This window comes from Thrips palmi, unplaced genomic scaffold, assembly GCF_012932325.1.
Source record: "Thrips palmi isolate BJ-2018 unplaced genomic scaffold, TpBJ-2018v1 HiC_scaffold_1, whole genome shotgun sequence".
Lineage (NCBI taxonomy): Eukaryota > Metazoa > Arthropoda > Insecta > Thysanoptera > Thripidae > Thrips > Thrips palmi.
Window position 1 is genome coordinate 11562106 of NW_023144620.1, and position 23948 is coordinate 11586053.

General features: G+C 61.1%; 1 protein-coding gene across 7 annotated transcripts in view; it reads left to right on the forward strand.

Annotated features, from left to right (window-relative positions):
* Positions 1 to 23948, forward strand: part of LOC117638898 (afadin) — a 114791-nt gene that overhangs the window by 75718 nt on the left and 15125 nt on the right. For 6 of the 7 annotated variants that reach the window (XM_034378276.1, XM_034394443.1, XM_034374909.1 and 3 more), the window contains 10 exons: positions 6217 to 6384; positions 7720 to 7979; positions 8175 to 8281; positions 8480 to 8677; positions 8860 to 9139; positions 9224 to 9463; positions 9597 to 9887; positions 9978 to 10127; positions 10679 to 10930; positions 11266 to 11397. In XM_034378276.1, coding sequence (XP_034234167.1) covers positions 6217 to 6384; positions 7720 to 7979; positions 8175 to 8281; positions 8480 to 8677; positions 8860 to 9139; positions 9224 to 9463; positions 9597 to 9887; positions 9978 to 10127; positions 10679 to 10930; positions 11266 to 11397 — 2078 coding nt within the window. The remainder of the gene's footprint in view (positions 1 to 6216; positions 6385 to 7719; positions 7980 to 8174; positions 8282 to 8479; positions 8678 to 8859; positions 9140 to 9223; positions 9464 to 9596; positions 9888 to 9977; positions 10128 to 10678; positions 10931 to 11265; positions 11398 to 23948) is intronic. The other variant, XM_034400402.1, reaches the window with a different exon arrangement.

Sequence of the window (23948 nt, forward strand, 5' to 3'; positions counted from 1 at the left end):
TGGCGCGGCGTCCCGTGTAGGTGGGAGTGAGACAGCGCGACTCTCTGAATCAGTGTCCTGCCGCGGTGGCGGCGCTACCCCGCGTCAGCGCGGCCACGGCGGCGGCCTCCGACAGATGGCGCCACCGGTCCGTCCCCGCGGTGCCAGCACGGCTCATCGGCTGTCTCTCTCGCACTCGCGGGCCGCGCCGTGGGGGTGCGAGAGAGACGGCTCGTTAGCCTTGACTGGCCGGCCTGCGTCGCGATGGGTGCGAAATAGCGCAGCGAATTGGCGCGCCACTGTTTTAGCGGCGCTGAATAATTTCCTTTGTTTCCTTATTCCGAGGCGTGTGCCGGGGCGTGTGCCGGGGCGTGTGCGCCGCGTCGGCCTGTCGGTGAATTTTGCACGCGCTTCTAAGTGGATTGCTCGCGCGCCGCCCGCAGGCTGATTCCGAGCGACGTCGCTCTGTCTCTGTCTCACCCACTGCCCCGCGGCGGGCGCCCCGTGAGTGCGAGAGAGACGGAGCTACCGTTGGGAAGCAGCCGCGCGCCCCGCCGTTCCCGGTTCCAGGCGCGTTCAATGAGACCCTGGACCTGGACAATTGGGTCCCCGGAGACTGCCTGGCGACGCCGAGGCCGCCGCGCTCGGCCCGTCCGGCGCCTTGTCGCTCTGTCTCTCTCGCACCTGCACGGGGTGCCCCTTGAGTGCGAGAGAGACGGCGGCGAAGGCGCTGTTCCGAATCGGTCCGCTGCTCGTGGAAAATGTATGACGCCACTGTAAAGTCCACACGAGGCGCGGAGGCTGCCGTAGCGGGCGGCAAACACCCCAGAATCCGGGGGAACGAGAAAGGGAAACTTTCGGCGCTGTTTGCGCCCCTCTTTGCTTTTTGTGTGATTTTGGGGTGATCGCCTTGACGACGAGGACGACGGTGACGCCGGGAGCCCTGCTTCAGCGCTCTGCCTCTGGGGTCGAGGCGAGCAAACGGAACCTCAGGTTGGAGAGGTTGTCTGTCGTACTCGCGGGGTTTCGCCAGTCGAGTCCTTTCGTCGCTCTGTCTCTGTCGCACTCATAAGGCTCTCTATAAGAGTGTGGGAAAGACAGGTCGACAAAATGATCGTCTGAATCATTATGTGGGTCGGAATTCTGCAGGCGCTTTGCACGGCTCGCAGTGGAGCCCCGAGTCCTACAGTGGAGCGCCCGCGAAACGGAGGATAGGCAACGCGCCGCACTGGCCGCCTTGGCTGGTGGGCTACGCCGCCATTACCATTACCATTAAGGGCTCCTGCCGGCTGAACTTGAGTGGGGAGGCCAGTGCTGCTGCTGCGTAGTGCTCGCTGCTGCAGAGTCTGTCTTCGAATTTCTGAACATTGCATTTTGAACATGAAACGGATTTTGGAAGGCTTCGTTGATGTGTTTTCGCCGCGTGTCTTCGTCAGTCACCAAGACGGAATCTAGGGCTTTGTTCTGGAGCTGGACATGGTAAACAGAGGGCCAGTGAAGACAGGTGTGATAGATGGAATCAGGAACATCGTTCCCAAAATAACTTTGCGTTCATGGCGCCACTTCGTGCACGAAGCAGGGGTCTCGCTGATAAGGCCCAACTGACGCCGAGGCTGACGCGGTGCTTGGCCGCACGGCGCGAGGTTTTACCAGATCCAAGGCTTGTCGCTTTTTGCTTTTGTCCTTTTCTAATTTGGCTTTCTGGATTGGGCCTGTCGCGGCTAGTGGCGGCTAGTGCGTGCCGCTCCGGGCGGGGGGGGGGGGGGGGGGGGCGGCCAGGGCGGCTCTCCAGCGGGGAGTGGGGCGGCGGGTCCGGCCGGTCCGGCCCGCTGGCTCGGTCAGACGTTCGCCAGACGCGCCGCCCTTCGGACGAATCGGCCATCGGCCGGGCTGCCGGCACGCCACTGTGAGCCGTCACCATGATTGGCCTCTGCTCCTACACCAACTTTCGGCTCCGGAACGCGTCCACCGAGGTGGTGCTGGGTACGTGGCGCGTTCGCCTTTTGAGGGTTCGGTCAGCGAAATCAGGGAAAATTTCGGAAAGTCGTGGGGCGCTGGATTGTCAAGGAAATTTGATATAGGTCAGGGATAATTAATAAAGTTGATCAATGTGCGGATTTTAAACGCGGCACGGGTGAACGCTGCATTCATTTTGCTCTGGGAGTGCCCGTAAAATTTGAAAAAGAGTCGAGAAAAACTAGACATTTTTACCTGCGGAGAGAATGAAAATCCGATGTGAGCCCTGATTATTAACTTTGGACCGTTTTTGATAGTTTTTGTTTGACGCAGTCATCCTGCATCTAGACTTTCAAAAAGTGACTGCTAAACCTACGCCAGCACCAGCAAGTAGGCGTGTCTTGTGTGTCATGCACGTGTAGTAGTTGTGGTCTTTTTTTTTTTTTTTTAATTGGACAACAAACTTAGGTTGGCTAAAACTCTCTCTCTCCGGTGACGAACCCGGTGAGGGTAGTCCACCTTCTGGTCGGTTTTTGGCACGCCTCGGGGACACGCAGCGCGTCACGCGGAGGAATTAAAACGGAGTCCTTTGAGACGGCGTGGCGCGGCGTGGCGCGGCGCGCGGGTCAGTGAGCGCATAAAGGCTCGGGGTCGGGGCGAGACGTCGGACTGCCCTGCAGGATGGACCGCCTGGCTCGACAGCGTGGCGCCTCGACGACCCACTCTCGAACCTTTACAGACTATTTTAGGCCTTTCGAAAAGAGTAGCCTGTTAAAACATTATTTTACAATGAAAATGCTTCGTACACGTTCGTACATGTATGTAGTTTACTAACAATTTTTCGTAAGACCAACTGAGTAGTTTTTACCTTATATGTGCTCAAAGTACATCGTAAGGTTTTAAGTGCGCCTATCCCGTGACACTGCTGTTCGGGATCAGTCTCGCTCAGGACAGCTCTGTTTTGTGGCCAGCCAGCGGACGCAGAGACAGGAAACACGCCGGAAACGCGTGAGCAGGGTGCCAAGGGAGGACTCTGCCCTTGCGACCGTCTCCTATCGGGGTTAGATCCGATAGAGTCGCGGTCTTGGCCGTGATCGAACGTGTACCAGTGTGTGTGTGTGTGTCTGTGTGTGACGGCGTGCCGGCCAAGCCCCTCCCCCGGACGGCCTGACGGCCTGGGTCACGCCTCGTCGTTGATGAAATTAATTAATTAGTGTACCTATGCGTTGACGTCACTGCCGCCGCCCTGGGCGCCTTGGCCGCGCCGAGCGGGGCGAGCCCACCACATGTCGCCGTGCCCTGCCGTGCCGTGCCGTGAAAAATGAATGGCGCCCCGGCCACGCTGACCTTGGCGCCGTACGCGCGTCGCTGTGTCGCTGCAGCCATTAGCAGTGCGGCGCCGATTGCGGCGGACAAAACGGAATTCAACAGTTCGGCGTCGGGCTGACCACCACCCTGCACGCGACTGACTCGGGTTCGCGTCCCGGTCGGGGGCGACGGCCGGGGTCACGAAATAATTGCAATGATGCGTCGGGCAGTGCGCCCTCCGTCGGACAGACGGGCAGGTCAGGGTTCTTACAGGCTAGAAGACTAGAAAACGAGCGGGAAAAGCAGGACTTGTCATTAAAAAATATGGTCGCCGTAAAAAATATAAATTTCTTAAGTTAAGATTTTTTCAACCCTGTTGGAGAGACCAAGCGTTCAGATAGTAATTTTGGATCAGTAAAGTCAGAGCAAAGCCAATGGAGAAAATCGATCGAAATTCAAATAATTTAATTTGTTTGAAACTTTTGAATTTTGGTAATTTTTGTGATATTCTACGATAAAAAGTTGTTAAAAGCGCAATGGAGAACTAGTGAGAACTCTGCGGATGGACAAACAGACTGACAGGCTGGCTCAGTGGGGCCGAAGCTCGGGCCGGGGGACGGGGCCCGTCCAGGGGCGGGAACCTGTCATTAGCACGGCCCTTAATAGTGCTCATGTATTGATAACCGTCACGCTATACAGTGTACGCGACAGGCCCGGCGCGCCGAGGGAGGGTCTGCAAAGCCGATTCCGAGCGGGGCTCGCCGTCGTTCTGTCTCTATCTCACATCGCCGGGACGCCCCGAGAGTGCGAGAGAGACGAGACGACCAAAGTAGTGTATTCGTTGTCGGCGAGCTGGCGGCTCTGTCTGTCTCCCTCCCTCCAGGCCGCAATGATTCGCGCAGCCACTTTTAGCGTCGGGCTGCTGGTGGGCTGGCGGGCCCGGCGGGGGTGCCGTGGTTCATTATTAACCCTGTGCGGGGGTGTAGCTGTGTCTGGGTGTAGTGGGTGTCGCTAGCCTGGGTGACGTGCGATTTAACGCTATGGACGTGGCGGTGGTGACGTCGGCAGGCTCCATGTATTGGCTTGGGGCTTCCCCGCGCCGCACAGTGGGCCAGACGTCCGGTGGAGGCAGCCAACACTCTCGACGCGTTTTAAGCTCCAGAGTCGCCTAACAGGACTGGTGACCCCACGGATTCCTCGTTCAGAGAGCAATCCATTGGTGTGGTCACACGTTCGGTTCGAGTCCCATTTGGCGACTCCAGAGCTCGAAACGCGTCCGGGATTTCGACCGCATCATCCACCGATCTTCTGGCCCACTGTGCGCCGCCACCGCCATGCACGGTCATGCCGCAAAGCGGCCCAATCGAAATGCAAATCTGCGGTTGCGGCTTTTTCCCCAGCGCGACGGAAATAAAAAAGAGCCGAATGGACGCGCCGGATGATCTATATGCACCCGCCCTCCCCTCGGTCAAGGTTTGCGCCGCAGCTCTCGCCCTGCGACTGCCGCCCTGATTTCCTAGCGCGCCGCTCTTTAAACTTGAATCGCGGGCCGGAGTGATCGCAGGGCGGCCGCAGCGCTCCGACGGGGACTTTGGCCCGGCCGGCCCCGCCCTTCGTGTTCGGTCGAATGATGTGGGCAGAGCCACGGCAGAGCCACGGCACAGCCACGGCACAGCCACGGCACAGCCACGGCACAGCCACGGCACAGCCGGCCAGGATGACCTTTGCAGTCCGTCGCTGTGCCTCTCTCTCGCACCCCCACGCGACGCCCCGTGAGTGCGACAGAGACAGAGCGACGGTCCCTGGGAATGGCTCGGCAGGAGGCGTTCCACCGCAGCCACGCAATGATACGGCGCGGGCTGGCCGAGGGGCAGGCCTGGCCCGGCATTTTGCCCGGGAGGCTCTGCGAGGCGCGGGGGCGGCATTCTAGGGCGTGGCCTTTTTTCTGGTGTATTGGAGGGATGAAAGAAGTCTCGTTGTCGTCGATGACGCTGTGCGCTTGGAGGTCGCAGCAACACGCCACGCAGTGGGCCAGAGACCGGTGGAGGCGGACAAAACTCCAGACGCGTTTTGAGCCCTTGAGTCGCTTGACAGGACTTGAAACGAGCGTGTGACCCCACCAATGGATTCCTCGTTCGGAGAGCAATCCATTGATGGGGTCACACGTTCGGTTCGAGTCTCGTTCAGCGATTCTGGAGCTCAAAACGCGTTTAGGGTTTTGACCGCCTCCACCGGTCTTCTGGCCCACTGTGCGCCACGCGTCGCCTCGCGTGCGCCCAACGGCCGTTGTTTTCTGGTTCGGGAGCCCGGCCACTGCGCCACTTACATCCGTGTACGGGCCCCGGGTTTTACGATGATGGTTTTGTTGCTCGCGCTCTCTCGCACACACACGGACACACGCGCGCGGCCTCCAAGTGGGCAGTGGGCGTGCGGCTGTCACGGCGTCGGGCGGCGACTGAAACGAAATGTCGCGGTCGATTTTAATGTTTCTGCCGATTTCAACTTCACACCGGGGACGGGGGCGTTGTGGTCAGGAAACACTGCTTAGTGGTCGGGGCGGCGCGGGGGTTGTATCGGATTTATAGTGGAATATTCTGAACGCCTGAGTCCTGAGTGTCCAAACTCTTGATTTGCATCGACTTTTCCCCCTGAAGTTTAGTTTTTAGTGTTTTTCTTATGTGACCCCGTTTTTGTCAACCTACGTTTCGGAATGTTTTTTGTTATTTCCTTGTTACTGCACTCCAAATGTTGTACAGTGAAGATTCTCCATATTATGGTGGTGCAGCTGACTTCGTAACATACCATTGAGAACTCACTGTTCCTTATAGATATTTTGACGAATTTCGTTGGTATTATGGAGAAAATCTCCACCATAATATGTTGGTGCAGCCTTTCACCGTAAGACATTTACAGTGTGCCTGGAATTTTTGCTTTTCGAGTTTGCTGACGTTTGTGTTCTCTTGTCTGCTGCAGGCTCCATCATGTTCCACGTGCGGCGGCGGCCCGCGGACTACCACCCTCGGAAGCGGAAGAAGAAGCCGCAGCAGGCGGGCAAGTGGGGCAAGGACGGCCTGGAGGGCGTGGACGCGGACGGGCGCTACGACGACACCTACATGCCCTTCTTCCTCGAGCTCAACCCCGGTAAGGAACAAGCAACGACGCCGGCGGCGCGGCTGTGGGGCGTCTGGCTGAGGGTCCGGTCGTTAGCGTCGCTTTGTCTCTCTCTCACTCAAAGGGTTCCCGCGACGCGACGGGACACAGCGCGACGAAAGCGTTTTCTCGGAATCAGTGTACAGCCCTGCTTAGTCCCATTATGGGTCTAGTTGGGTGCTGTCGAGCCGGCCCCGGGGCGAGGCACTGGCCCTAGGCGCGGACGGGGTGGACGTGGAAGTGGGTCACGGTGATGCGCCATACGGCGACGTAGGACGTAGGACACAGGCAGGCGTAGTGGCGTGGCGGGGCTGGGCCAGGCGGCAGGCTGATTCGGTCGCTCTGTCCCTCTCGCACCCCTACGGCACGCCCCATGAGTGCGAGAGAGACACGGCGACGAAGGCACTGTGGCGGGGCGGGGCGGGGCCGTCGTAGCTTCGCCTTGTTTCGAGACGGGCGACATGTCTGGCCGCCACCGTATGTATTGATCCGCTTTGATCGACTGAAGCTGCGTTCTGAATTATGGTCGCCCCAATTTGGTGTGACGCCGCCGCCCTGCCGAGTGCGGCCGAGTGCCGTGCTGCAGCGCATGCGCCGCCGGCACACTGTCCCACTAGAAAAAGATTGGGTTTCTATTTTCTTGGTGCTGCGCCACCAGTACACTGTCATACGTATTACAAAAAAAAATTCAAGTTTCTTACCTGTATGTTGGCGTTCTCAGTGGAAACGGGCTGCTTCACCGGCACTCTGTTATAGTTTTTGTACCATTTAAAAGAAAATATGTTACTTAAGTTGTGTTTTAGAAAAAAGTGCGCCTAAATTATGCTTGAGAAAAAAAGTGAAGTTGTGTTTTAGAAAAAAGTGCGCCTAAATTATGCTTGAGAAAAAAAGTGCGCCTACATAATTTTTTTTTAACTTTTTGCCAAAATATGAATGGATGTTGGGTCTTATTTGTGCCTTGTGGGTCAAGGCTCCCCTGTGGACTACCAAACCGAGGCTGCGAGTTGGAACCTCCAACTTGAACTTGATTGAGACCTAGTTGGAATCCCTAACTTGAACTTGGTTGACACCGAGTTGGAACCTCCAACTTGAACTTGATTGACACATAGCTGGAACCCCGAACTTGAACTTGATTGAGGCCGAGTTGGAACCCCTAACTTGAACTTCATTGACACCTAGCTGGAACCCCGAACTTGAACTTGATTGAGGCCGAGTTGGAACCTCTAACTTGAACTTCATTGACACCGAGTTGGAACCCCTAACTTGAACTTCATTGACACCGAGTTGGAACCCCTAACTTGAACTTGATTTTGTCCCTCTCCGCAGACGGCACGGACATGATGTCGGCCACGCCGCAGCGCCACCGCCTGCAGCTCAACGTGACGGAGGTGGGCAGCGAGCGGCCCGTCAACGGCCACCAGGCCATGCAGTCCCAGTCGCAGTGCCTGACGCTGCACGGCCCCCACGTGATGCCGCGCCACTGCGTCGTGGCTCACACCGAGGGCATCGTGACGGTGACGCCGTGCAGCAGGGACGCCGAGACCTACGTCAACAACGTCCGCATCTACGAGACCACCATCCTGCAGGTGCGGCGCGTCGTGTTATCACTGCCACCAGGGTCATCACGACCACCAGGGTCGCCGCCACGAAATTCGTGTTGCAAAGCCGGCCCCTGGTGCAGCTGATGATTCTCTTCTAATAATTTGTAGCTTTTCTTAAATAATTTTAAGAGAGTGATTGTTGTGAGCGGGGTTTTAATTCTGTCTTCTCTGTTTCCATAGAATGGAGCCACAGTCAAATTTGGAAGGCTTCACAACTTCAGGTTTATTGACCCCAACTTCGAGGACAGAAACAGGCAACGGCTAGCTCATGAATACTCGTATGACAGGTCAGTATTGCTTAGGGAGGTTCCAGTCACTGCAACGCACTAAACTGGCGGCACTGAAATGTTCATTCATTCAGTAGTGTTATTTTGTGCACTAACTGCAATGCTTCTAGAACACTTGTGCTTTGTAAACTATTTTTTGTTATTTTTTTATTGTTACTTTATTATTATTTGTTATGCACTGCACGCTATCAACCGCAGACAATCAAGAGAAGAACCCACCTCTCCCTCTGGTGTCCTAAACAGTACATCAGGCATGCCTGGTGGTAATAGTACGCAGAATTACGAGACCACCTTTGATGTGGATGGAAATGTAGAAACAGTTTCAACGTCCAGCCTTGGCAACAAAGATGAAACACGGTCTCAACGATCTGTTTGCAGTAGTCGAGATGGAAATAGGTAATACAGTTGTTTTCATTTCTCCTATCTTGTATTTTGGTGTGCTTGGCATGTTTCTGCAATTTTTGTTTGCCTCAATTCTTGTTTTTGTCATCAGTGTCATGTTGTTTGTTTTCTGTTCATTGATCAAGATGTACTTGTTAAGATTTATTTCTCACCAACTATCATTAATTTTTTTTCAGGCTATCCAATTATGAGCGATATCCTAGAGGCTCTGATGCCATCCTCCCTGCCGTCCTTGAATTCAGAGAAGAGACGGAAGAAGCATTCTTGCATGCCATTATTACCGACCTGGACCCAAATGCTGTCGGGCTCAAGTTAGCACCAACATACACATTGTACCTGGCTGCTCGCTACAGAGCATCAACCCACTACCAGCCTGACTTAACACCCACAGAGCGAGCAGATAGGCTGACAATTTTGCTGGCAAGAGTAGCCGCCATGATCCAAAATGTTATCCAAGTAAGCTGTCTTTATTGTTCAATTAAATCTAGGAATCTGCATGTTTGATCTGAATTTACTCTAACCATGTTGTGCTTTTTTTAGGAACGGTACTCAGACTCCCTTTCCTTGGCATTCTGGATGGCAAATGCATCAGAACTGCTTCATTTCTTAAAGTCAGACCGACATGTTTCGGCCTTTTCTCTGGATGCCCAAGATATTCTAGCAGAAGCAGTGCAAATGGCATTTAGAAATTTAGTCTCGTGTTTACAAGGAGAATTATCAGCTGTTATGCCATCTTTTATGTCAGAAAGGGATGATTTACAAGATGAAGAGAATGGATCCGTAAGTATTGTAAAATTATTGTAAAAGCCCCTCCAACATGTCTAAAAAACTGAAACTGCTGCGTAATTATTTATTTCTTTGTTTTTTTTTTTTTTTTTTTTTGTGCCTCATTGTTTATTTTTTCTTGTGGCAGGTTTTGCAAGTGCTCACCAACACGATGAGCCTGCTGCGGCGGTGCCGTGTTAACGCGGCGCTAACCATTCAGCTGTTCTCACAGCTGTTCCACTTTGTCAATGTGTGGGCATTCAACTGTGTTGTTACCAGTCCATCACCAGCATCAAGCGTGTGTTTCTGCTCTCGTGCTTGGGGACTTAGATTTAAGGCAAGGTTGGCCCAACTGGAGGTTTGGGCTGAGAGACAAGGTTTGGAGCTGGCTGCAGACTGCCATTTGGCTAGGATAATTCAAGCTGCTCACTTACTGCAGGTAAGAAATTAAACCTTGTGATTTTCTCAAAATTGAATTGTGAGTGAATGTCTAAATGACCTGACCTGTATGATTTTTATTCCTTTTCAGGCACCAAAGTATACAGCGGATGATTTAGCAACTATAAGCTCAACGTGTTTTAAATTGAACTCACTTCAATTAAGAGCACTTCTTACAAAATACCAACCTGCTCCAGATGAACCACGTCTGTCACCTGAGCTAGTGGAGAATGTGGTGAGGGTACGTTCCATTTTTGGTTTTGCCTGGCCAGTCTTTCAATGCCCATTCAAATTTTCTCCGCCGATGATGCTTCATTCATTCTTTCCATTTCTGGCTAACACGTCTGAAGCCGTCTTTGTTTCCTAAATGTTTTCTGTTTGCTATTTTGACTAACATGGCATTGAACTTACTGAGCCAGGTGGTGGGTAAGGTGATCATGGGCTGCTCTAACCAGACCTCTAACTCTGCCGGGTTGCGGAATCACCCAACTTTCCTCCCCTTTTTGATGCTGTGGTAGTGTGACCCAAAGTACTCGAAACGCTTACGAAGCAGTCAAAGGAAGTCAAAATAATGTCAAAATAATGTTTTTTTTTGTGTTAGAAATTTTTACTAAAATTTGTGATTTTGGCATCATACTGACGTCAAAATAATGCCTTTTTTTTGTTAGAAATTTTTATGAAAATTTGTGATATTGACATCAAAATGACGTCACTGTGGGCGCTTCGTGTTTTTTGGGGGCGTTGCGACTGGTGGCTACATTCTCGGCCTGCTTGCGTCTCCTCCCCGAGCAGGTCGCGGAGAACGTGGCGGACGAGCTGGCGCGGACAGACGGCCGGGAGGTGCAGCTGACGGAGGAGCCGCTGCTGCAGCTGCCGTTCCTTCTGCCCGAGGACGGCTACAGCTGCGACGTGGTGCGAGGCGTCCCCCAGGGCCTCGCCGACTTCCTGGCGCCGCTCAGCCACGCCGCGCTGTGCCGCATGACGGTCCAGCCCACGTCCAGCGGGCTGTGGACAGTGTACCAGATGCAGGAGGGCCACCCCGGGGTGAGTACTAAGAGCAAGCAGCACACAGCACAGTGGGCCAGAAGACCGGGGGTTTTCAGCTGCTGAGCCGCTGAACGGGACTCAAACCGAACGTGTGACCCCACCAATGGATTGCTCTCTGAACGAGGAATCCATTGGTGGGGTCACACGTTCGGTTCGAGTCCTGTTTAGCGACTCTGGAGCTCCACACGCGTCGAGAGTTTCGGCCGCCTCCATTGGTCTTCTACCCCACCGTACGCAGTACGCCACTGCAAGAGCCGCCCAGGCCGCGGATGAAACACGGCCGGCGGTTGGGAGAGTGGGAAATAATTGACTCGCCTCTCTCGCTCTCGCAGGCGAGGAGCCCAAGTGCCATGAGCAACCGCTCGAGCGGATTCCAGCCGGCCATGCAGCAGCAGCCCGAGTACCAAGTCATCAAGCTGCACAAGTCCAACAACGGCATGGGCCTCAGCATCGTCGCCGCCAAGGTAAGGCTTATTTGCTGGTTCATTGCAGGCCCAACAAGGTTGCTCTTTTTGTTTGTTTGCTTCTTTTTCGTCTGTTGTTTTCGTTTTTTTCGTTGCCGTTGTTGTTTGGGAGTGGGGCTGATTGTCCCGCGGCCGAGCGTGGCGCGCGGCGCCGGTGAATGTCTTTAGTCCGAGGTTGGGCCAGGCAGCCAGGCAGGTGGTGAAGGTGCTGACTGAGATTGGCAATAAACGTGGGCCGGTCCTGGCAGGTGCGCGTACCTCAGTTAGAGACGGCGACACTGGGAGGGGAGGGGTCCTCTCTGGATGGACTGGACGCGGGCCGGCGTGGCGTGCCGTGGCGTCACCGTCATTGACTGACGGAATGCCGTCGCACCGCACCGCCGTACCGCGTCGCGTGGCGTCGCGCTGGACCGTGCCGCACGATGCGTGGCGTGCGTCCACTGCACTCTGCGCGCCACGCGACGCGACGCCCCGCCACGCCCCGCCACGCCCCATCGCCGGCAGCGTGGCGGCGGCGCTTGGAATCGATGCACTCCGCGGCTCCGCGGTGTGAAATGGCGAGCGAGTTGTTGACCCCGCTGCGCCACTGCTCTCTCTCCGTCTCTCTCGCTCCCCTACGGGACGCCCGACGAGTGCGAGAGAGAGATAGCAGCGGAGTGAGCCTGCCGCCCCGCGTGCTGGCCGTCAAGCTGGCCGAGGCGGCTGTCCACCCCCTTGAGTGGAGCAGCCACGCCCTGGACACTGATTCCGAGTAGAGAGAGAGGTCTCTTTCGCGGGAGGTGTCTCGCTCTCGCACTCATGGGGAGCCCCGTACCGGTGCGAGAGAGACAGACCGACGGCCGCGCTGTGCGGAATCAGTCTGCTGGCGCGGCTTCCGTGTGTGGGGCGTCCGCCGTCGGCCGTCGGCGAGGTGCCCCGCCCGCGCGGCCCGCCCCCTGCTTCTGGGCGCTCGGCGAGGCGCTCGGCCTGCTCGGCGCGCTCGGTGCACCTGCCTGGCGGCGGATTGTGGCCACGTGGGCTGCTTTGTGAAGGATGCCGCCGTAGCGCACCGAGCACCGCCGCGACGCGACGCGGGGGACATAACAATCTGGAGGGAATGCAACTGCGCGGCAGAGTGGGCCAGAAGACCGGTGGAAGCGGCCAAAATTCCAGACGCGTTTTTAGCCCCAGAGTCGCTAAATGGGACTCGAACCGAACGTGTGACCCCACCAATGGATCGCTCTCCGAACGAGGAATCCATAGGTGGGGTCACACGCTCGCTTGGAGTTCCGCTTAGTGACTCTGGAGCTCAAAACGCGTCTAGAATTTCGGCCGCCTCCCTCCACCGGGCTTCTGGCCCACTGTGCGGCCGCCTGCCGGGCCATCAGCCAGGAGGCCCTTTAAATGCCGCACCCTTGATTAAAACGTAACGACAAACTGGCCGGCGTACTGGAGCTGGAGCGCGGCACCGCGGCCACTCGCCGTCACGCGCAATTAAAAGTGCATCATAGCCGTGGGAGCCGCGGTCTCCTCGTCTTCAAGTGCCCCGCCGCGCAGGGGCGCTGCTGCGCGCGACCCGGCACTCCGAACGGGGCGTCTCGTCGCTCTGTCTCTCTCACACCCGTACAGGACGCTCCGTGAGTGCGAGAGAGACAGGAAGAGAGACGTCACAGTCAGCCGGCCGACCCGCGCGCTGCTGGGTGGACGACCGCACAGCCGCGGGCTTCGGCTTTCGCGAGTTTAATTATTTTGGTCGTCGGCCGCGGACGGGGCGCTCTGGCATCGATTGCCCTGATTGGCTGCGAACGAGGAGAAGGAGCGGGTCGCGGAGGTCGGCGGCGCGGTGCAGGCATGTCACGCACGCGGCACGCACGCGGCACGCACGCGGCACGCACGCGGCACGCGACCGCGGCGGACGGGGAAGTGCGGCCCTGCACGGAAGGTCGCAAGGGGGCGGCTTCGTCTTTCCGGCACGGGCTGTGGACTGACTCCGAGAGTCGTCCTCGTCGCTCTGTCTCTCTCGCACCTACGCGGAACGCTCCATGAGTGCGAGTGAGACTGCGACGAAAACGACTCTCGGATTGAGTCTGCTGGCTGGCGGTGCTGGCGGGGCAAGGCCCCCGGCGGGGTCGCCCACGTCGAGGACGGCGCCCGGGACAGTTTAGCGACGCATGGCGCACGGGAGGGGCGGCGCGGCGTATCGATATCGAGGAATCTTCGTTTCCGGCAGGACGACAACGCGTGCAAGGCCATGCAAGGCCGCCCTGCCCTGCCCTGCGGTGTGGACTGATTCCGGGAGTCGTTTTCGTCGCTCTGTCTCTCTCGCACCTGCCGGGGAGACAGACAGCGCCGGCCTCCGCGGCCGTCACGAACGCGCTGGTTTACGATTTGGCCGTCGCGCGCCGGAGGAATATTTAGAAGGACCTGCTCCCCCCCCCCCCCTTTCCCCCCTCCTGCACCGCGCACACGAGTACATCCATTCCACACACTCGCACACCCAAGTCCGTAAAGCCGCCCCTTTTGCGATAACGATCTTGTAACAATTAAATCCGGGTCGTCAGTCTCTGTCGGCGGGGCGCGGGCTGCGGGCCGCGGAGCCCAGGGACGGTGGGGTTTTGAAGGTATCGCCAGCAAGCTGATTCCGAGTGGCACTCTCTCTCTCTCTCTCTCTCTCTCTCTCTCTCTCTCTCTCTCTCTCTCTCTCTCTCTCTCTCTCGCACCCATGGGGCGTCCCGTACAGGTGCGAGAGAGACGGACCGACGGGGCCTCCCCCTCGGAATCGGCCTGCAGGCGAGTCGACCCGTGTTGCGTTTGTGTAGCACATAGTTAAACGCGTGGCGGGTCGTGGCGTGGCGCGCGGGTCGTTGGCGTAGCCGTGGCCCCGTTTCTTCCCACTCGTGTGTGCGTGTGTTTGTGTGTCTCGTCTGTATGTGGTTTCCTATTAATTACCCCGAGGAGGGAGAAGGCGGCGTGGATTTTTGCCGCCGTTTTTCTGGAAAGGTGTAATCGAGTCGGGCCTTGCGAAAGGCGGCGCGGCGCAGCCCGGCATGATTTATGCATGCGCTGCTGTCAAGTGATAGTTGCGCCCGTGCGCGGCCGACTCGCTTTCGTCGCCCCGTCTCTCTCGCACTCGCGGGGCGCCCTGAGGAGTGCGAGAGAGACGGGTGGCGACCGTTCGAACTCAGAGTGCAGCTCGCGCCGCGGTTATGGCTTCGGCCGGCCGAAGCGCTCCTGGGCGCTTTTCTTGTCTGTTTTGCTTGTCCTGCAACGAAGTCGCTGCACTGGCGATGGCGACGCTCCGCGCCACTGTAGGCCTGGCGGGCTGACCGGCCACGCTCCGCGCTCTGCACTCGTTTGCTCTGTTGGGAAATGAATGCGATGATGGATGGATGAGCGTGTGAACGGATTCCCCGAAGCGAGTCCGGCGGGCTGCTTCCGGAGAGTCGTTCCTTCCCTCCGTCTCCCTCGCACTCGCTGGTTTGCCCCGTCGGGGTGCGAGAGAGACGGAGCGACGAAGCGGCTGTGGCCCGGAGTCGCTCGGCAGGAGGAAGAAGCGGAAAAACGGGGCGGGGCGGGGCGGGGCACCCACGACGTTACCGTCGAGTGCAGCCCTGTTGGATTGTGTGCGTGTCTTTGTGTCTGTGGGTGTGCGTCGCGGGTCAGCCGAGCGCGACGCGTCGCGGGGCGTCGGGTCGGGTCGAGCCCTGGTCCGTGACGTCGGCGGAGGAACCGATCCACAGTGGGCCAGAGGCCAGAAGACGGGCGCAGGCGCCCAAAATTCTAGACGCGTTTTGAGATTCAGAGTCGCTGAATGGGACTCGAACCGAACGTGTAACCCCACCAATAGATTCCTCGTTCGGAGAGCAATCCGTTGGTGGGGTCGCACGATCGGTTCGAGTCCCATTGAGCGACTCTGGAGCTCAAAAACGCGTCCGGGATTCTGACCGCCTCCACCGGCCTTCTGGCTCACTGTACAGCGATGGGTCGCTGGAAGTGCTCGTAGTGCTCGGCTCGACCGGACGGCCGGAGGCGCGTGATTGAGTTGAGGCGGGCGGCCCACCGTCAGTACCGCCGCCACCGATTGAGAGGTCTGGAGCATCGGGGCGAGCGAGCATCGGGGCGAGGTGATCGGGTCTTTCTCTGGAGCACCTCACGGAGTGCATCACCGTGCGCCGCGCCGCGTGGCTCGGAACGGCCGGACCGGTCGGGGCGTCTAGATTGCTCGACCTCCCGGCCCTGGAGGCCAGGCCCCCGCCAGCCCCGCCGCGGGTACTAATACCACCACTAACCCTATCGGGGCTCTTCTGACTCCCGTCCCCGTCCCTCCCGCGCCCTGCGCTGCCGAGGCACGCCACGTCGTCCCGGGGGACACCCATCGTCTTGGGCCCTTCCCGGGCTACCGCGCTGCCGCGCTACTGGAAAGAGGAGGGGGAGGGCCATGGGGCACGTATAGGTACGACCAAGCCGACCAGGGACGCTGCTGGCGTGTAGTGGCGTCCCCCCTTGCCCCCTCCCTGCCTTCGACTTCGTCTTGCTCTTCTTCTCTTCCACTTGTTTTTCCTTGCTCACCCAACCGCGCCCGCCCATCCGCCCATCCGACAGGTGGGTTGGAGGGGTGGGGGGTCCGGCTGTGCGTGTGTGTGTGCGTGTGTGTGCGTGTGTGTGTGTGTGTGTGTGTGTGTGTGTGTGTGTGTGTGTGTGTGCGCGCCGGCCGAAGAGGTAAAGGAAAAAGGAAGGGGGGATCGAGGATCGGGGGGAGGGCCGGGAGGGGGCAAGTCATTACCCGAGTCACTTATAATTCCTACACACTGGTGGGAACACGAAGGGAGCCCCCCCTTCCCCTTCCCCCGCAGCCTCGGCCGGCCCTCCGCCCTGCGTCCCTGCAACGCCTGCAACCACGACGACGGCCGGTCCCGCGCTCGGGGTTCAGGGTCAGGGTCAAGTTTTGCCAGAGACTTGTCACGCGTGCTTGGCCGCGAGGCCCCGGGTTCGAATCCCGCTGCTTGTTTGCTCGGCGTTTCCCCTCGTTTTGGCGTCGTCGTCGTTTTGTGTGTTTTGAAAACGGCGGTCCGGCCGGCCGGGGAGGCACGACCGTAGTGTGGACCTTCCACTCGGCATAATGACTTGCACGACGCGGCCGGCCTGGCTGGCCTGGCTTGCCGGGCTGCAGGGCCGGGGTCGTGCAGCGGCCCTGTAATCCTGCCGTAAGCCTGTCCTCTGTCACGCCTGGAATTATCCTGGAAGCTCCTGGAAGCGGCGGGCCGTGGCCCTGCCGTGGCCGTGGTGACCCCTGGGCCGTGGCCGCGGGGCCTGCGGCGACCCGCCTCCTCCCCGAGCCTCCTCCAGGCGGCAGGGCACTGCTAGGCACTGCAGGGCACGCCGCGCTCGCTCCAGCTCGCTCCAGCTCCAGCGAGGCTCTCCTGGAACTTGGAAGCCATTAGCCTGCCCCGCCTGCCCGGCCTGCGGCCTGCCTGGCGACCCTGCGGCCCGCGGCACGGCCTGCGCCTTGCGCCCGAGGCGTCGCGACGCCGCGGCGACGCCATCGGCCAACGCGAGGCGAGGCGGCGTGATAAGGAGCCACGACGACCCGCCCGGCTGCCGATGGCCAATGCCAATGGCCAATGCCAATGGCCCGGCCTTCTCGGCTCCAGCGCCTACACTGCTCGAAGCTCTGGAAATTCAGGATGCTCTGGGAGACTTGAAAGACCTGGAGGCTCTGGAAGACCTGGAGGCTCTGGAAGACCTGGAGGCTCTGGAAGGCGCGGGGAGGCCGTTGTGCCTGGTGTTGTGATTTCTGGCTGGTGAAACAATGACCCGTTCGTTTTACGGTCAGTGTGTGCTGCTGCTGGCTCTGCGTCGACCCGGGCGGATCCTGTTTGCGAGGGGAAGGGGAGGCAGTTGAAGAGAAGGGTTCGATACCCGCGAGCTCGATCTTTGCATCGCGTCGCATCGCGTCGTCGCAGCGCGTCGCAGCCGGCGGCAGGCGTGCCCGGCTGCAGCCCCCCAGCCCCTCGTCCCCTACTGTGTGGCTCCAGCCTGGCGGCCTGGAGTGGCCTGGAGTAGGGGGCATGGAACGTCCTGCCTAAGGCTGGCTTGCTGGCTGGGTCCGCGCCGCGCTGCCGCGCTCCGCCTCGCCGCCGCCGTGCCGCCGGTGTGCTGCAGTGGCGGTGGCGGCCATGCACCTGCTGGGGCAGGGCGGCTGGCGCGGCTGGCTGTGGCTGGCTGGAGTAGACTCAGTCTACTGCTGCAGCCCGTCCCGGTGAGGCCCGCCTGGAGCCGCCTGGAGCCGCCTGGAGCCCGCACGCACGCTCGGCGTCGCGGCCCCTGGAAGCTGGAGAGTGCGCGTCTTCTCCGGCCGCTCTGCCGCGCGTGCCGCGTGCCGTACCGCGTCCTGTTGTAGTGCCGCGTCGTGTCGCGCCGCTGCCTACGGTGCCCTGGCGGTCGTGCGCGTGCTGCGCGTGCCATGCGGGGAGGATGGCGGTGGCGGGGGACTACCAGTTCCACCTCTATCACCAGGAGCAGCACCGCGAACAGTGGCTGCGCTGGTACCGTAAGCAGCGCAGGAAGGACGGCGAGCTGCCCACCGCGGAGGTGATCCTGGAGCAGCTCGCGAACGGCGGCAAGATGCAGGAGAAGTACCTGGTGGAGTACCAGGAGTACTGCGAGCAGCGGCAGCGCGAGCGGCTGCACCAAGCGCGCGCCGTGCTGTACGAGGACGCCGTGGCCATGCAGAAGCACGCCGTGGCCGCCTCGGCCGCCTCGGCCCGCGCCTCCGCCCACCAGGGCCACGCCGGGCACGCCCCTTACCTCAGCGCGCACCCCAACCCCGTGGCGCTGACCAGGACGGCGGCCCCTGCCAGCCACGAGCCCTCCAGGGTGGCGAACCAGTCCCACGGCGGGGCCAGGCCGAACGGGCACCCCGCGCACAACGGGCACCTCGCTAACGGCCACCCCGTCAACGCCCACCCCGTCAACGCCCACCCCGTCAACGCCCACCCCGTCAACGCCCACCCCGTCAACGCCCACCCCGTCAACGCCCACCCCGTCAACGGCCACCCTGCTCACAATGGGCACCCAGTCAACGGCTATCTCGCGAACGGCCCACCCGTCCACAACGGGCACGTCAACGGCCACCCGGCCAACGGACACCCGGTCTACAGTGGTCAACCCGTCAACGGCCACCACGTTCACAATGGACACCCCGTAAACGGCCACCCTGCCCACAGTGGGCACCCTGACAACGGCAACGGGCACCCCGCGGTGCGACCCGGACACCCGGCGGGCCCCTTCACCAGCCAGCCCATCCACAACGGCAGCCTCTACGGCGAGGCGCCGCTGCAGCGCGCGCAGGCCCAGCCCGTGTACGCGGTGGGCCCGGTGGGCAGCGAGGCCCCCGCCTACCGGCACCCGACGTCGCCCAACCCGCACCACGCCGGCCCGGCCTCGTCGTGCTACCCGCGCTCCAACTCGAGCTCGGACGTGGGCTACGCCTCCTCCAACGGGCAGTCCTCGAGCGGCCGGTCCTCCGTGGCCAGCTTCCCCAGCCGCAGCGCCCAAGGCGGCGCCGCCCCCAACCACGGCCCCGCCCCCGCGCCGCCGCCCTACCAGCAGCCGCCGCCCCCGCAGCACGACGCCAAGCCCAAGTACGAGGGGCTGCTCATGATCCCCCCGGAGTACCACCAGAAGCAGCGCCAGCAACAGCTGCAGCAGCAGCAACTGCGCCTCAAGCTCCAGGATTCGTCTCAGCCGAAGATGCCGCAGCAGGTGGCGCAAAAACTTCCCCCGGATCAGGTAGACCCTGCTCGTCCTCGGCCCTCGCCGGCCGCCGCTTCGTTTCCTTCGCAGCGGTGCCGCTCTCCTCATCGGTCGGGTTCACGTTTCGCGCGCGCGTGTGTGTGTGTGTGTGTGTGTGTGAGTGTGATTTCGGCGTTGCACTGTGCATGGCTCTGCAGCTACGCTCCGGCTCGGCCGTGGCGGCGTGCCGCGTCGCCGTGCCGCAGTCTGGCCGGCCGTCTCCAGTTCTGGTCAGCCCGGTTTGTTGCGTGGCGCGGCGTTGTCGTCCGGCCGCGCTGGAGCGGCTGGAGTCAGTGTCATCGCCCACCTGCGGCCCGGGAGGGGGGGGGGGGCTCCGCGATGTTGTACGCGCGTGCGTGTTTGTGTGCGTGCTCGTGCATGTGTGCGCGCGCCTGTGTGTGAGAGAGTGTACACGGTTTGTCGCTTTGTTTTGTCCAGTACTCTGTGCTCAGTCGCGGCTGGATTCCCGCGCCGCGTCGGCCGCGGCCTGCCCGGTGTGCGGTGGTGTGCGGCGGAGGGGAGGGGGAGGGCTTCGGAAAGAGGGCGTCCCCCGCGATGCTCGCCCCGAGATTCGGCGATGGCGTAGATTTGGTTCGCGCGCCCCGCTTTGCACCTTTCTCTAGCCGTCGCCGTCGTCGGCGGCGGCCCCAAATTGAATTGTCTCCGCCGCCTCCGGCCTTATCGGCGTCCGCGTTCCCAGGGCGCGCGCAATGGCGGCTTGGCCGCCGATAGCGCCCCGGCGATGGCGATGGGCGTGGCCCTCATTGAGGACGCCAAGTGCGTGGGCGGGGCGGTGGCGGGGCCGCGCGGCCGCAGGGCTCCGAGTTCGAACTTGCGATATTGTTTTGCGCGGCGACAGCGACGCACTCTGGCGCCGATTTCCCGACGCGATAGGTCGCGGCTGAGGGGAGGGGGACTTTGATCGCGGTGCAGTTCCCATGCGGCGCGATGCGGCGGCGCGGGAAGGCTGGCTGGCCGCACTGCAAGTTCGCAGTGCAGTGCCGCCTCGCCGGACTCGAGTCGCCGCGGGTCACAGGGAATGGAGGCAATGAAGGCCCTGGCGGGGAGGGTCGGAAGGGCTCATTGTCTCTCTCGCACCCCCTGGGCCCCCCTGGGCCCTCCGCCTGCATCGCGTCGATACATCTCGAAGGGCGGTCCGGCGCCGCCAAAGGCACGGCAAAGGCACGCCGAAGGGACGCGCCGTCCTTCGCCCTCTGGGCGGCCCTTCTGCTGCGGATGAATATATATGCGGTCTTAATAAGGGCCGCCGGCGTCGGCCGCAGCGAGACCTTGGCGGCCGCGTTGGCGGGCACCGCCGCACCGCCACACCGTGCGAATCGTATTGTGACTGGAGCGCCGCCTGTGAATTTTAATTAATTTTTTTGTGAGTGTGTTCTGCGTCTGTGTGCGGGTTGTGGGCGTCGTCGCGCTTGGTCATCGCCGTTGCCGTGGACGTCGCGGCGCTGTGGGAAGGAAGGAAGCTCGCGGGAGGGGGACGGGAGGGGGGAGAGCATCTCCGCGCTGTAAACGTTCGCTGAAAGCAACTCCGGGCGTGGCGGCAAGGCGGCCGGGCCGAGCCGACTGTGTGCATGTGCAGCGGAGCGCGTCGCGGCCAGGGCGGCCTGCCTGCCCCGCCGGCCTGGCAGGGCACGAGGTGGCACAAGCAGCACAAGCACGCCGAGAGGCTCGCCGAGCAGGCACCGGAGGCACCCTCGGCATTGTCCGCCCGGAAGCAAGTGGCGCTGGTGGCCGCGACGGTAACATTTCCGCTCCTTGCACTTGTTCTCTCTTCTTCTCCTGCTCCTCTTCGGCCGGGAGTCCCGGCCGGGACCCGCCTCGCCTTCCTGCACTCGTATCTCGCCTTCCCGCCGTCCGTCACTTGCTCGTTTCGGCTTCGTCCGCCGGTCGGCGCCCAGCTCGGCGGCCCGGCACACTGGAAGTGGCGAGCCGTCGCTCCTCGACCAGAAAATGGCCATTTCTAATTTCCGGCGCGGCCGAGTCCGGGTGGAGGCGGCTGCAGCGGCGGCCGCGGCGGGGCGACCTTTATTTGGTTGCTTCTTTGGGCGCAAAGGAACGAAACGGGAGTCGTGCGAGCCGCGCGGCGCCCCTTGGCTGCCTCGCTGCTGGCGGGGGTCTTGGGCTGCTGGCGGGTGCGTGCGGCGACGCGGCGGCGGCACGGCGGTGTCGTGTGCGCCGCGCCGCGCTGCCGCCAGCACCCTGACTCCGAGAGTCGTTTTCGTCGCTCTGTCTCTCTCGCACCGGTTCGAGACGCCCCTTGGTTGCTAGACAGAGACCGAGCGACGAAAACGACTCTCGGAATCAGTCTGCCGCCGCATGTGCCGTACGGTGTCGTGCAGCCGCGGGTGACCTTTGCGACGCGGTGCAGCAGCAGCACTGCCACGCCACTGCCGCGCCACTGCCGCAGCGGGTTCCGCGAGTCTTTCCAGGAATGCTTTCTTCTCGCCCTCGCGCCACAGTGCCTCGTCCCGCGTCGCGAGTCGATCCAGGGTGCCGTGGTCCCTGCCCGGCAAGCGAACGACGCCTATCCCGGTTTTTTGGCGTCGCCGCGGTTCCGGGTTTTTAATCCCCGCGACGTGTGGCTCAAAGGGCGCCGCGAGGCGAGAAGGTCAGTCCGGCGGGCTGTCTCTCTCGCACTCGCAGCGTGGGGTTGTCGCGGAGAGGAGAGGTGCGAGTGGGACGGAGTCGGTCTGCCACCAGCGTCGCCAAGTCGTCCACTGGGGCGACGTGCTCCGCCAGCCGGGGCGCGGCCGTGGCCCGCACGCGTGTGTGTGTGCGTGTGCGCACGGGGAGGATGTTGTCACGCCAGCCACCCACTTACACTCGCGGAAAAGGAGCGTGTCACCGATACGCGTGAGGTGAGGCACCCCGGCTGGCGCGGCCACCGCGTCGAGTCCGGGCGGCCTGGCGACTGTCGTCCCGGCCCGGGGCCCGGGCGGGTGGCGCGGCTCGGGATCGAGACTCTCGATTCGAGAGCGTCAGTCCTCCTCGTCTCCCGACCTCCACCTCGCGGGGCCTCGCGGGGCACGTGGAGTGTTTGAACCCGAACGCTGTCAAAGTGTGGTCCTTTTATAGAGGCAGTAAGTGCTCGTATTGGACACCGTATCGGGTCGGGGCGGGGGTCCTACCGCGACGGACAATCCTCGCGTGTGCCTGGCCTGTCTGTGTGTGTGCATGTGTGTGTGTGTGTTGTCCGTGCCGTGCGTGTCGGTGTGTGTGTGTGGGGCCGATTGGAGCGGATTCCTGGACGGGCTTCCATCGGAGCGTGTGGTGCTTTCACTACTATGTCTGGATGGGCTCTCCCTCATCCATTTTCGTTGGGTGGCCCTGGTGGCCCTCTCCTCTGGGGCCTCTGGCCCTCCCTCCCCGCCTTTTCATCCTGACCTGGCCAGTGGTCTAGGCGGTCTAGTGGTGCCCGTGTGCCGTGCCGTGTGCCGTGCCGTGTGCCCCCCGTCGGAGCGGGGGGGGGGGGGGTAATGACCGGGCTCGCGCCTCGCGGGAGCATCCCTGACACTCACTGTTATTATTAATTTAGTTTGTTGTTGTTTTTTCCTTTCCCCGCTGCTCCCCCTTTTCCTGCTCAGTCTGGCCGCCTTGTCAACGCGCCACGATCTCACCCTTGCCGCTGGCTCCGCCACTGCGAACTGATTCCGGGAGTCGATTTCGTCGCTCCGTCTCTCTCGCACCCGTACGGGACCCCGCGTGAGTGCGAGAGAGACAGTGCTATGAGTCTGCCGGCCGCCCCACAGTGGGCCAGAAGGCCGGCGGAGCAGGCGGACAAAACTCTAGACGCGTTTTTAGCTCCAGAGTCGCTAAACGGAACTCGAACCGAACGTGTGACCCCACCGATGGATTGCTCTCCGAACGAGGAATCCATTGGTGGGGTCACACGCTCGGTTCGAGTCCCATGTAGCGACTCTGGAGCTCGAAACGGGTCGAGAGTTCCGCCTCCACCGGGCTTCTGGCCCACTGTGCGCCCCGAGGGCTGCTCCTTTGCTCCGCCACTGGCTTGCAATTAGCGTCCCGCGGGGCGCTAACTGCTGCCGGCGAGGCGGGGCGGTGCGCCTGGCCACGCGGTAGAGGAAGGGAAGGGAAAGGAGCGAAATAGACGAGACCGGTTGGTTGCATCCTCGGACCCGCGCTCGCGTTTTCTCACATTATTTCGCAATTAATGCCGTGCCCGTTGTGTATATGGAGTTTAGAAGAGTGCCCGCCGCGGCGAGAGAGTGTAGTGCTGGTTTTTGCCGTGTTTTATGTTTTTCGCCTTTTCTTCCGTTGGCGTCGTGGGCGCTCCGAGGCGCTCGCTCGCCCGCTGTGGGATAAATGCAGAGAAAGAGTTGCGTATTAAGATTCTGGGCCGGGCCGGTACATTGGAACCCCCCCGCGTTTTGTCATGCGTCTCGGCCGACGCGATTTTCCAGTGGCGGGGCGAGGGTTGGGCCCCGTCAGGGGCAGAGGCAGAGGCACCGGGGCTGCGGCCGCCGCGGCCGGTCGTATGTAAATGGCTTATTGTTATTGGAATGCTGGCGGGCGGCCCGCCGTGCCGTGCCCTGCCCTGCCCTGCCCTGCCGAGACGTGAAATATGTGTGGGTCCTCGTGGGCGTCCGCATGGTGCGCGGTCGGCCGGTCGGCGTCCGCCCCGAAGGGCCGAAGGCAGTGGCGGCCGCTGCGTAGTCCAATCCATTCCGAGGCTGTGGGTGCAGCGCCGTACACCGCGCGCCGCGGGGCCTAGACAGGCCCTCGCCGCCGGCCGGCACGGG